Source organism: Rana temporaria, chromosome 9 (assembly GCF_905171775.1).
Source record: "Rana temporaria chromosome 9, aRanTem1.1, whole genome shotgun sequence".
In the NCBI taxonomy this organism is placed as follows: domain Eukaryota; kingdom Metazoa; phylum Chordata; class Amphibia; order Anura; family Ranidae; genus Rana; species Rana temporaria.
In genome coordinates, this window is record NC_053497.1 from 115536953 (window position 1) to 115549503 (window position 12551).

The 12551-nt window shown below is 40.9% G+C and overlaps 1 protein-coding gene across 1 annotated transcript in view; it reads left to right on the forward strand.

Annotated features, from left to right (window-relative positions):
- The window catches only part of CACNA1B (calcium voltage-gated channel subunit alpha1 B), a 417311-nt gene that overhangs the window by 265279 nt on the left and 139481 nt on the right, over positions 1-12551 (forward strand). The window contains exon 19 of the mRNA XM_040324212.1: positions 7507-7569. Coding sequence (XP_040180146.1) covers positions 7507-7569 — 63 coding nt within the window. The remainder of the gene's footprint in view (positions 1-7506; positions 7570-12551) is intronic.

Here is a 12551-nt window from a genome sequence, read left to right on the forward strand (position 1 = left end):
TATGGTTAAAAAAACGATAGAAAAAAAAACGATTGTCTGTGGGGAAATCCATCGGTCAAAAATCCACGCATGCTCAGAATTAAGTCGACGCATGCCCCGAAGCATTGAACTTCATTTTTCTCAGCACGTGGTAGTGTTTTACGTCACCGCGTTGGACATGATCAGATTTTTAACCGATGGTGTGTAGGAAAGACTGATGAAAGTCTGCTTCATCGGTTATCTGATGAAAAAATCCATTGGTTTGTTTTCATCAGATGAACCGATCGTGTGTACAGGGCATTACACTTCAAGCACATGATCGGACGTAACTCCTAGTAAGAGGTAGGAAAGCAGCTTGAAAAAAAACAAGCTGCTATCCATTTCCTATCATGAGCCTGCACTGGTGTAACAGGATAAAGTAGGAAAGAAGTACTATTTACAAAGCTGAATATCTTACTGGTTGGTGGCAGTGGGGCACAATTTAAGTCTACATAAAGGGCACAATTGAAAAACACAGTGGGGTTGATTTACTAATGGCAAATAGACTGTGCACTTTGCAAGTGCAGTTGCTCCAGAGTTTAGTAAATGAAGCAAAGCTTTTCCCAATCACATGTAAGGGGGGGAAAAAACAGCATGATTGGACAATGGAAATCAGCAGAGCTTGCCCTCATTTACTAAGCTCTGGGGCAGCTGCACTTCCAATGTCAGTCTACTTGCCTTTAGTAAATCACACCCTTTGTTTGGCATCTCTACTTTAGTCAATACTATAGAGCACATTGATGGTAATTGTATGGCTGCCTCCCACTCTAGCCTGTTTCTAGCCATTGGCACCAATATCCCAAAATAGTAAAAATTAGCCTTACATAGTTGGTTTAGAAAGTTTAGATAACATTTTGACTAGGTTTTATCTTTAACTCTCACCCGTGAAACCAGCTTTCTGTCCTGTTATGGTTCAAAGAACAAATGCCGACAGTTTAAATGAGATTCCACCAAACTTTAGATCCCATTTTCCATTTATTTTTCTGGCTGATTGACAGCCAAGAATCCAGTGGATTTGCACAGTCCTGGGGTGACAGTTTGGGATATGTAGTTCCTCAAAAGCAGCAGGCCTTCTGTTTTTTCTAGCCCTTACCAGACATTTTTTTGGTCCGTCCATATTGCAGACACAGGCTTAGATCCATAACTGGCGCCGGAGTTCAGGACAATCTGTCACAGCTCCCTCCAGCACATAAAAAGATTAAAAAGCAGATATGGACGTCAGATGGATGATTTTGCTGAGCAGATGGCTTTTTTTTTTTTCTTAAACTAGTGATGAATCCAGCAAGACGGCTGCTTAACTCCCTGTGTTGTGCTGGTGCTCAGTACTGCATTTTCATTTTACGCCCAGCACTATCAATGCACATATCTATTTCAGAGTTTAACCCCACATTATAGAGCCAGTTACGTAAAAACATAACTCTAATGCTACCGGCTTGTAAATTTAGGAATCAGGATGCGATTTCAAACCCTTTGTTTTAAATCCCCAGTGTACCGAAGACTGAAGCGTGAACAATGTGCTGTTCTTGGCATCAGAAGTTGGTCACACCAGTGCTAAAATAACATGTGTTTTAAAAAAACAGCAACAATAAAGTCATCAGGATCCCAAAAGATAAAACACAAGCCCTTCCCATGCTGAGCCCAAGACATATGCGTTATCAATGCTTTCCAAACACAGAGGCTGGAGGAGAGTAAAAGGATGGCAAAGCATGAGAAATGTCATTCCCGATTACATCCTCACAAAACCTACTCATTGAAGTGTAACTCTAGCGAACACTTTTTTGTTTAGATGATGTAGGGAAGGTTAGAACCCCCATCAGATTTTTGTTGCTGTGTGTGTTCCTGCTGGTAAGATTCACCATCTTTATTTGTCCTGGTGACCATTGTCACTAGGGTAGATAGTAATTGTGAAAATGTTAGAGTTGTCACTGGAACAGAGGAAATCTGCTAATTACAATACCTTTTTTGTTGACAACCGTCTAAAATTATCTATACACATTACAATCTGGCTGTACAATATTTGTACAATCTCCCTGAGATTTACCAAAATGAATATCATGACCTGCATAAACGATCCATTCAGCTTACACTAAATAATTGGTAGCTCTAAAGGATATTGGAGACGTAGTGAGTTTAAGGCCTGGCGCACACTAGTGCAAGCTCAAATGTGACTTTTGTCACATAGAATCGAATGACAATGGAAGTCACAGTATTCTCTATTTTGTCCTTTTACATTCAATGTAAAGTACAGCATGGCGTGTTTTTGGAAAAGGGTCTGGTGCTACTTTGAAGCACAATTTTGCTCCCCGTAGACTTCAGTAGAAGTGCACCCAAAATGCATGTGTTTTTTACGTGTTTTGAGATTAGGAAGCCCACACCATTTTTTTTTTGCTGTGGGGTCCCCCCTAAAATCCATGCCAGACCTAGTATGGATTTTAAAATCCATACTAGGCCTGAAGGCCCTAGTAAAGATTGGGGGGAGGACTTCCACACTTTTTTATTTTTATTTCTACTGACAGGCTCCTTTGTTTACAAAAGCCGTGATGAGTCGTTGGGTGTTAAGAAGCTGGAACCCGCTGGGTTCCAGCTTCTTAACAACCAGCATCCAGTCTCCCACTACCAAAAAATAAAACGGTAGTATGAAAATGCATCCAAACGCAACCAAGTCATCATTACAGGGAAAATTGTAAACCATAGCCCAAGAGGAATTTCCCCTACACTTTGGACAGATTTCTTATAATTTCTTCTGTTTTTGGAATGGGACGTAAAGACCATTCTCTTCAATGAAAACCAGACTAACAAATCTAACTGGGGTTCTAACAATTCCCTATGCTCAAAAAAAATACCCCATAAGCCTTCTTTCCTTCTTCCAGAGTGGTCCTCTAATTGTAAGAACATCAATAGGAATTCCCTAATTACATTTTTGACATTGAATAGGATTCTCTGCCATATGTAAATCATTGTGGTCTAGTTAACCTTATAATGGTTGAGCATATTTTCCTTTTTGATAACACTGGCATAATTACAGAAAGAGTGAAACAGTAAGGGATCCACCCATTTCTATTAAGTGAGCGTTAAGCTGGTCATACATTATATCATTTTCTTATTCAATTTACTTTTAATTCATCTTCAACTATGCAGTGCAAGGGCTTATATGATTGCATACAAATTGAAAGTGTTTAAGTTTGATCTCATATTATATGGTTTTGATAAATCTAAATGAAAAATTAAAAAGAACATTGTATAATGTATGAGCAAGGCTTAGGCATCCAAACTTTGCTGTTCATTGCCCCTCTGCCAGGTCACACCTTTAAATACCCGTTTTTAGGTTTCCAAAGGCCAATGCATTTTATTGTAATATTTTTATAAGAAACATATGGCCATTTCTGGATATAGATGCTCTAACAAGGCCTTCAACTGGCTTTACCTAAAAATAATTTATCATCTGTGCATAGCGCTAAAATTAGCACGGACTGTTAATTAGTTAAAAACCAGTCTCATTTGATCTGTAATCAGCTAACTAACCCCCACCAAGCTCTAAAATATAAAATCATATTGTCATTCTTAAGACAACATAGATTATTTTTATAAAAACTCTGCATTTAAAAAAACATATATATATCTTACTATCCTGTGAGCTGGTGGAAAAGTGATTTCCTCACCTAAACACTGGCCAAACAAACAAGATTTATGAGGATGAGTCAAAGTGATAAAGAGGATCTTTACTCAATGTCAAGGGACCTAACAAGTTATCAGGTGACAAATTACTGCCTAGCACAGACATTGAAGCCAATTCTAGTGGTAGGGGCAGCCAACAATGACTCACTTTTTCACGCTTTTATTAATCGATATATTAACATTGGTTATAAACTCCACTTAACCATTTTATCGCCAGAGGCTTTTCAGCTTTGTAAATCTTGATTTTTAGGGGAGATGTTAAACTATATCTGTCATGAGGGATGTTATTGCTGTAATTACTCTGGAAATGCAAGTTGACTGGCTGTGTTCTAATTTCAGTATTTCTAGTCTCCAGGTGAGCGAGAGGTGAATGTAATAAAGTCAAAGCATTATAGTGACAGCCAGACAACTGGAGTTTTAAAGCCCAACTACAGCCAAAACTTTTTTTTAGTTTTTAACCACACGGGTAAGAATCACAGCCACTGTGAAGATTTTATTGTGTCCTCATTCCTATCATGGTGACACAGAATAAGGATGCAGTTGTCACCAGGATGGGAAGACACAGAGCAAAAAAAGCACTGAAAGTTGTACTCTTTCATAGGTCGGCCATAGACAAGTCAAAAACCATATGAAAATTCTTGGTTGCTTTTTTTTCTCGCATCATTAGTGTGCCAGCTGCGATGTGTATTTTTTGTGCCCCAATGGAATGCGCCTGAGCCAACATGCTGGATTTTGTTTAGAAAACAAAACAAATGATGGCACAATCCTATGCGCCATTTTTGCCTTTTGGATTGACAGGACGTTTGGTTTTCAACTCGTCTATGGCCGGCCTCGCTGTAAATTTTTTGTTGCTGTCGCTGCCACCATCAAGGAGGTAACATTTCACTTACTGCCCATGTGATTCCTTGTCACTGGAACAGGTAGTGTGTGTAAATCTCCCCCACAGGGCCACAAAGAGCAATAAAAAAAAAGACAGATGTTTTAATCCCCTGTATAAAAAAAAAAGTTTTTGCCAAGAATTGGGCTTAAAGTGGAGGTTCCATTGAAAAAAAAAGAAAATTAAAAGTCAGCAGCTACTAACACTGGAGCTGCTGACTTTTAATAAGGACACTTACCTGTCCTAGCCGCCAGCGATGTCAGCCCCCGCTGAGGCCGATCCTCGATCCTGGCAGCTCCAAGCGCCACAGTAAGGGAAACAGGCAGTGAAGCCGTACGGCTTCACTGCCCGTTTCCTACTGTGCATACGCGAGCAGTGCAGCGCTTTGTGAATGGGCAGGCTGCTTTCTGGGACACACACAGTTCCCAGAATGCAGTGCACCCCATTCACAAGAAGATGCCCAGTGTAGGAGGAGGAAGAGAATCCACCGAGGACGATGAAGAGGCAGATTCGGCACTTCCGCATAGCAACAGCTATTTAGGGTGAGTAAAAACATTTTATTTTATTTTTTATTTTTGGTGAAATATTTTTTTTTGTGTGGAACCTCCACTTTAAGGAAAAAAGGCTGGCAAACAGCCTTCATAATTTTCTCATAACAGGTTTTCTTTAAAGGAGGGTCACAGGAGTAAAGCCCTGTACACACGCTTGGTTTTCCCAGAGGTAAAAAGTCCGCCAGGAAAACCGAGGGGAAAGCTGAGAACCCGGCAGGATAACTGCCATGAGAACTTTGGCCGGGAATCCTGGCCATGTGTATGCTCCATCGGCATGAAAGTATTAGTAAATCTGGCGGGAAGAAAAATGCCGGGAATCCCGACAGGAAAATAGAGAGCAGGTTCTCTATTTTCCCAACTGTTTTCCTGTCGGGAAAACTGCGAGGAATTATACACACGTCCGGTTTTCCAAGCCAAAAGCTCTCTTGATAGTTTTCCTGGCAGGAAAATCAGTCATGTATACGGGGGGCTTAAGGGAAGATGTAGATATTTTACATTCATGCCCCAAAATGCTTCTGGACTTGGAAAACACCATTACTTCAAGAGTTTCTATCTAGACCAGAATAAGAACAATACAAGGCACACCGCTGAAGTGATGCAGACATGCTGCTGGTCTGAAGAGCTGACACTTTCTATGATTTGCCTTTTTGTTCTTTTCTGGTTTGTATACTTTTTATTTTCTGTTTAATTTTTCTCTTTTGTGGGGGGTTTTTCTGCTCCTAGTGTGGTCCTTGTACTGTTCATCATACATCCCAGCATGCCCCATGGATTCCTGCCAGTGTTCCTCAACCAGTAACTTGTGACTCAACTTTCATATTGCTTTTCAATGTATACTTTAGGATAAGCTATCAAAGCCTGGGGAACTAGAATATAAAAAAAAAAAAAAAATAGAATATCAAAACCCGAGAACTAAAAAAAATCTGCAAGTACAGAAAAATAACTTGATCCAGCCAGAAATCCAGTGTCCTTGCAACGTCTTGTGCACCAAGTTGAATTCTCCAAAACACCTCCCCTTATATTATGGAAATGAGGCAAGGGGGAGGTGCTTGGTAGGGTGACAGTGCTGCTTCTACATATATACAGTACAGTGAGCAAGTGTTGTCATCCTAGTACAAGAAGTGTGTTACTGGAAGAATCACCAGGCCAAAATAAATTAGCTGCAATATATTACATTTTTGTTCTTGGGTTTAGATTATATTTAATGCAGGTATAGAGTATAGTTACCAAATGTTAAATTTTTTTGGCTAGACAGAGATCCTTATTTTGCAAACTATCCTGTAAGGCAGGAGTTAAAGCGGGGGTTCACCCAAAAAACACATTTTTAACATTAGATCGAGGCTAATTGTGGGAAGCACCCGATTGTGCTTCCCACAATTAGGCTCAATCTAATGTTAAATATTTTTTTTCGGGTGAACCCCCGCTTTAAGTTCCTGCCACTTTAAATCCACTTCCAAGTGGACTATACACAGTGGCGTTTTAAAGAAATGTAATACATTTTATTATTAGAAAACTTATATGTGAAGGCCCTATAGGGATGGAAAATGCAAAAGGGAAACAGACATAGTAAAGATTATTAAACTCCATCCAAAACTTTTTACATTTTTAGTAGAGTGATGAAATGTTAAAACCTGCAATTAATTTCTGTGTTCCTATCTTTGCCTTAGGCAGTAATTGGAAGTTTCTCCAATGGTACCATAAAAACATTACAGAAAGTTATGGCTAGATTTGGGCTTTAATCGATATGATTGATGCTAACGTTATGTTTGTAGAAATGGGTATATAGAAAGACAGATGTTGAGACAGAGAAAGTGAAGGAGAGAAATATTTGGGATTATAAATAATGGAAATAATGTAATGGTTAGTGTCTTTAGATGGCACTATTGAATTCATATGGTAAGGTAGTGAAAAAAAACAAGATTGTGCAGTAACACAAAGCAGCCAATAAGATTTCAGATTTCATAGGATCTACAAAAGGCAAATTCTACTTGGCTGTTAAGTTTAAGCTCTTTGCCCATCTTCGTTTTTTTAAAGATATGCCCATCAATGCCTGCCTAGTGTACACCATTCTTCAACATATTTTTAATCTGTTTTCTATCCTCTTCCTCTTCACATACTCCAATGCTCAGTCTTTTCTTTTTATCCCACAGTTTTCCTTATCCTTTTCTCCTCCTTGGTTTAATTGTCCTTCTTGTGCAGCCCAAACTGCCCTTGTACCCCTCCCCTTTTTTATTTTCATACGTTGGAAGAGTTTCAAGGTTTTAGTCCACAACTTCTGAACTTTCCACCCCACAATGCTTACCTGGAGTAAAATGTTGATCCCCTTCCTCATGTCCGTTATGGTTTGATATATTTTATTTCTCACTTTTTCTTTTCTTGCATGTGCAGTTTTGTAAAGCAAACTCGAGGTGCGATTTCTCGCAGCCCATCTATCTGCAACGTAAATTTACCGTGAGTTGCCCTATGTTACGATATTCACTGTATGGACTTTTGGTTTTGACAGTATCTATATATGAACAAAGATGAAAAATTATATATATATATGTAGAAAGTGTGTATATGTGTGTGTGTATATATATATATATATATATATATATATATATATATATATATATACACATCCATTGACTTCTAGCCCCTTCTTTCCCTCACATATCAAACTTTCATTCTTTTTGTGGGTGCCAGTCACTGTATGCTGAGTGGAGCACCAAGCAGGTGTTTCATCGCTTCAAACTTTCTGAACTTTCACTGCATCGTTCAGAAGTTTTCAGCCTTTCACCTCATTGCTGTCCAAAACTTTCATTGTTGTGCATAATTTTAGTCCTGTTCTCATTCACATTGCTTTCTCCTCCTTCCAAAACTCTTTTCTGCCCGTTAGAGACAATGGTATCTATGTAATCACCGCTAATGCTCCATTTTCCCCTCCTAATTAAAGTGAACTTTCATCTATATAGTATAGACGGCCACTTTCTTGGATTATATCTCTGTTTGCCTCTAGAGTGGCTGCCTTACTATGTACAGTATGAATGAAATATGGTTTTTGGGGATATGTGAATTATCTGTTTATGTTTCATATAACGTTTTAAATTGCGTCTTTCTTTTTTTCCTTTCTTCAGCTGCTTTCTGTCTTCTTACGTAATTCTCTCTTTCCTTCCTTCTTTCCCACCTCTCCTTCAATTCTCTCTCCTTCTCTTTCTCACACTTTTTTCCATTGGATTGTACCGTTCGTCTTTAGCTCTTCTTTTTCGTCTTTGTTTTTTATTTGTTTTTTGTGTCTTACAAATCTGTGCATCACTGTCCGGATGATAACCCAACAGGTTCAAAGAAGAATTCCAGGTATGGTAATTTGTACTTAGTTACATTGGTTCAGCTTGGACCAATGTATCTATGCATATACAATACCAATGCGATCCCTCTAGAAGCTGGAAAACACTGCAGTACAGCCCCCAGAATTTCCACTCCTCTGCTTGCAGTAGGCGAGTGGAAATAAGCTGAAGGATAGTCTGGAGCCGCATCAGGGGGGGGGGGGGGGGGGGTTTGCTCGGACTGCCTAATAACCAATCAGCAGCTTCTTAATGCATTCTATGCATTAAGATAAAAAGCCGTCTGTGTGTAGCAGCCCCTTTGTCCAGCAATGTCCACGAGTGTCTTAGCCGCCCGAGATTCTCCCTCCTGATTGGCCGAGACACGGTAGCAGTGCCATTGGCTGCTGCTACTGCCAAGTAAGCTAGTCGATCAGGGGGATATGAGGCGGGGTGGGGCCGGGTCAGGCTTCATGTCTGAATGGACACAGGGAGCTGAAACTCGGCTCGGGTGCGCCTATAGCAGGCTGTTTGCTGTGGGGGCACGCAACAGGAGGGAGGGGCCAGGAGCAGAAGAGTGAGGGACCAGGAACACAGAAGAGTGACCTGAGAAGAAGAGGATCTGAGCTGCGCTGTGCACATCCACTGCAACAGACCAGGTAAGTACCGTATTTATCGTGGTATAGCGCGCTCCCGCGTATAGCGCGCACCCCTAAAGTTGCCCCCATTCCTGTGGAAAAAAATCGTTTTTTGAACTTACAGTTTTGGTGTCTTGCGCGGCGTCCATCGGCGAATCCGGCGTCCGTCTGCGGCTGTCCTCTTCGTCGGGTCCGGCGTCCTCGCGTCCTCCCCGCTCGTTTCCCGCGCCGAGTTTAGAATACTGCGCCAGCATATACCGAGCGCAGTACACTCGGGCAGGCTCGGCAACTGTGCCGCTCACGTCCTGTACATCCAGGACGTGACCGCGGAAGAAGCCGAGACTGGCCGACTATACCCGAGTGTACTGCGCTCGGTATATGTCGGTGCAGTATTCAAAACTCGGCGCGGGTATCGGCGTATATCGCGCACCCACGATTTTGCCCTGATTTTTAGGGCAAAAAAGTGTGCGATATACGCCGATAAATTCGGTATAACACGTTTGTTATCTTTATAGGAAAAAAACAAGACTTTACGGTCACTTTAACAAGGCAGCAATGATGTGTACAGTGCCTATAATAGCTAATCATATTTTATCCTTATTTTATTCACTAAAGTCAAAACAATGAAATATGCTTTATGTTAATATTGTTAACGTTGTTGTTGTTAATATTTTGTTTTGTAAGTCAATTCTGCATAAAACATTTAACAGTGTAATGTCATTAATTATTTGTAATTAATTATACCAAAAGTATCACAGACAGTACTCAATTGTCTCTGTTGCAAGTGCACTAATACGGCTACAATCACCTTGTGCTTTGTTAGAAAGCTCAGTCAAATGCTTTTTTTTCTCTGCGGAGATGTATCTTCAACGATAGAAAGGTCTTTGTGCATAAACAGTGTTTTTTTTTTACGGGTGTGAGTAAGCAGTAGCTTTCCATCTTGAGTTCACAGTGCATAGCCAGAGAGGTCTATGTGTGTCTATCAAGATTCATGTGCCTCTGTGTCTCCTTCAGTCTGTGCCAGTCTCTGACCCGCTGTCTGCTCCCTGTCCGTCACATCTTCTGCTGCCTGTCAGTGTTCTGTGTTATGGCTCAGCCCCGGGTCTGTGTCTCTGTCAGTCCAGCTCTGTGTGATGGCAATGTGAATTTTCCTCCAGCACCTCCAGGGCGGGAAGCATGACACAGATCCGTCCTCTATTACGTCAAAAGGGCACAGAGGCCAGAGCTCACTTTATCAGGAGCCAGTGACCCCTGTGTGGTGGAAAGGGGGCCTACGATGACCACAGCATCCCATCCTCTCCCCTTGACAGCTAGCAGTACTTTGATCCTTATTGCACAAACAAGATTTTTCAGTCCAATTGAGTGGAAAATAGGCAGTTTTTTTTAAGCTCCATTGTATTCATTATTATTGCTGTTGGAGGGAATAGTGCAGTTTCAGTAATGACACTTTAGGGTAGTAGTTTGAAAAAAACCTTTGCGTGACATGTTACTTTTTACTTGGTTGATGTTCCGTGTCTTAATTATATTTCATATACAATTTTTTCAAGACTTCCACTAATGACCAAATCTATGGGGCATATTCCTAAAACCGCAAATGATCCACGTACCAGTCATTCGCTGCTTTTGTAGCCAGATACCCAGGGGCGGACTGACCATTGAGGCTCTCGGGCACTGCCCGAGGGCCCCATGCCACTAGGGGGCCCCATCAGGGTTGCCAGGCTCAATAAAACCAGGGACAGTATGTAAACATCTGTGTTTTTTTTACTTCGGTCCCTGATATGTCCGAAACCGACATGCTTTTGATGTGAAAATCCTGAGATTTTAGCTGCCCTGTCTCTGCACTGCCTCCTGGCGTGGTGGCCATCTGTAAGCCCGGGGGCCCCATGAGTTGTCAGTCCGCCCCTGCAGATACCTGTAAGAAAATTCTTCAGGTCATTGAAGTCTATTTGATAGTTAATTTAATGAATACACAGCAAATCTAAGGCCCCGTACACACGACCGAGCTTCTCGAATTCAGCCAGAAACTCGGTCGGAGCTGAATTCTGCTGAGAAACCCGGTCGTGTGTACACTTTCGGCCGAGGAAGCCGACGAGTTCCTCCTCGAGCCAAATAGAGAACATGTTCTTTATTCCCTCATTGTTCAATGAGGAAAGTTGGCTCGCCGAGATCCTCGGCGGCTTCACACAGAACTCGACGAGCAAAACGATGAGTTTTGCCCGTCGAGTTCCTCGGACGTGTGTACGGGGCCTTACTCTATTTCACTACTGGGTAAGTTTTGTGTATTGATGAGAGGCAGTCCCCAAACATCGCAAGCATTCACCTTTATTCCCTAGATACCCACTATATTTAACCACTTCAGTCCCGGAGGATTTGGCTGCCAAATGACCGGGCCATTTTTTGCGATTCGGCACTGTGTCGCTTTAACTGACAATTGCTCGTGTGACGTGACTCCCAAACAAAATTTACATCCTTTTTTTCCCCACAAATAGAGATTTCTTTTGGTGGTATTTGATCACCTCTGTGTTTTTTTTTTTTTTATAAATAAAAATAGAGCGACAATTTTGAAAAAAAAAAGCACTAATATTTTTTTACTTTCTGCTATAATACATATCCCCAAAAAATATATAAAAGAACAAATTTAGTCATCAGTTTAGGCCAATATGTATTCTGCTACATATTTTTGGTAAAAAAAAAATCGCAATAAGCGCATATTGATTGGTTTGCGCAAAAGTTATAGCGTCTACAAAATAGGGTAAATATTTAGACTTTTTCTTTTTTTATTGTTTTTAATATTAATGGTGGCGATCTGCAATTTTTAGTGGGACTGCAACAGTGTGGGGGACAACTCTGACCCTAAGTGACACTTTTTGGTGACCAGTGACACCATTACAGTGATCAGTGCTATAAAAATGCACTGATCACTGTATAAATGGCACTGGCAGAGAAGGGGTTAACACTAGTGGTGATCAAATCTTATCCAAAATAAATTGGTTCTAAAGGCATAAGTTTTTTTTACCTCAATGCATTCTCTGTTTTGCTTTGCTGCAGTGCCAAATAAATTATAGCCCCTGTTGGGCTTGGTGGGCAGTACAGCTCACCAAGCACAGCCCATTTAAGTGAATGGGGCCCCGCTGCAGCTGCCACGCAACAGTTTGGGCGCATTTGAATTTCCCAGAACAGTGATTATCGCTAGCAGCTATAGCAGCTGCTACCGATAATTGCAAGAGAATCTGACAGGCTGGTTGGACTCATGTTGATTAATCGATCAACTTGGTACATTCAGCCTACTTATTAATAGTTCGAATCTCGGCCGGTTCCTGCTGGACTGGCCAAGATTCGAACTGTATATGGCCGGACTTACTCATATTGATTAGAATTTTTAGATTAGGTCATCGCTTTTAAATTTATCTAAATATAAAATGGGAACGATTATATGTTCCCTTTAAGAACAGGTACCTATAGAAATGTACACTTTTTATTGCATGTAAAGTGC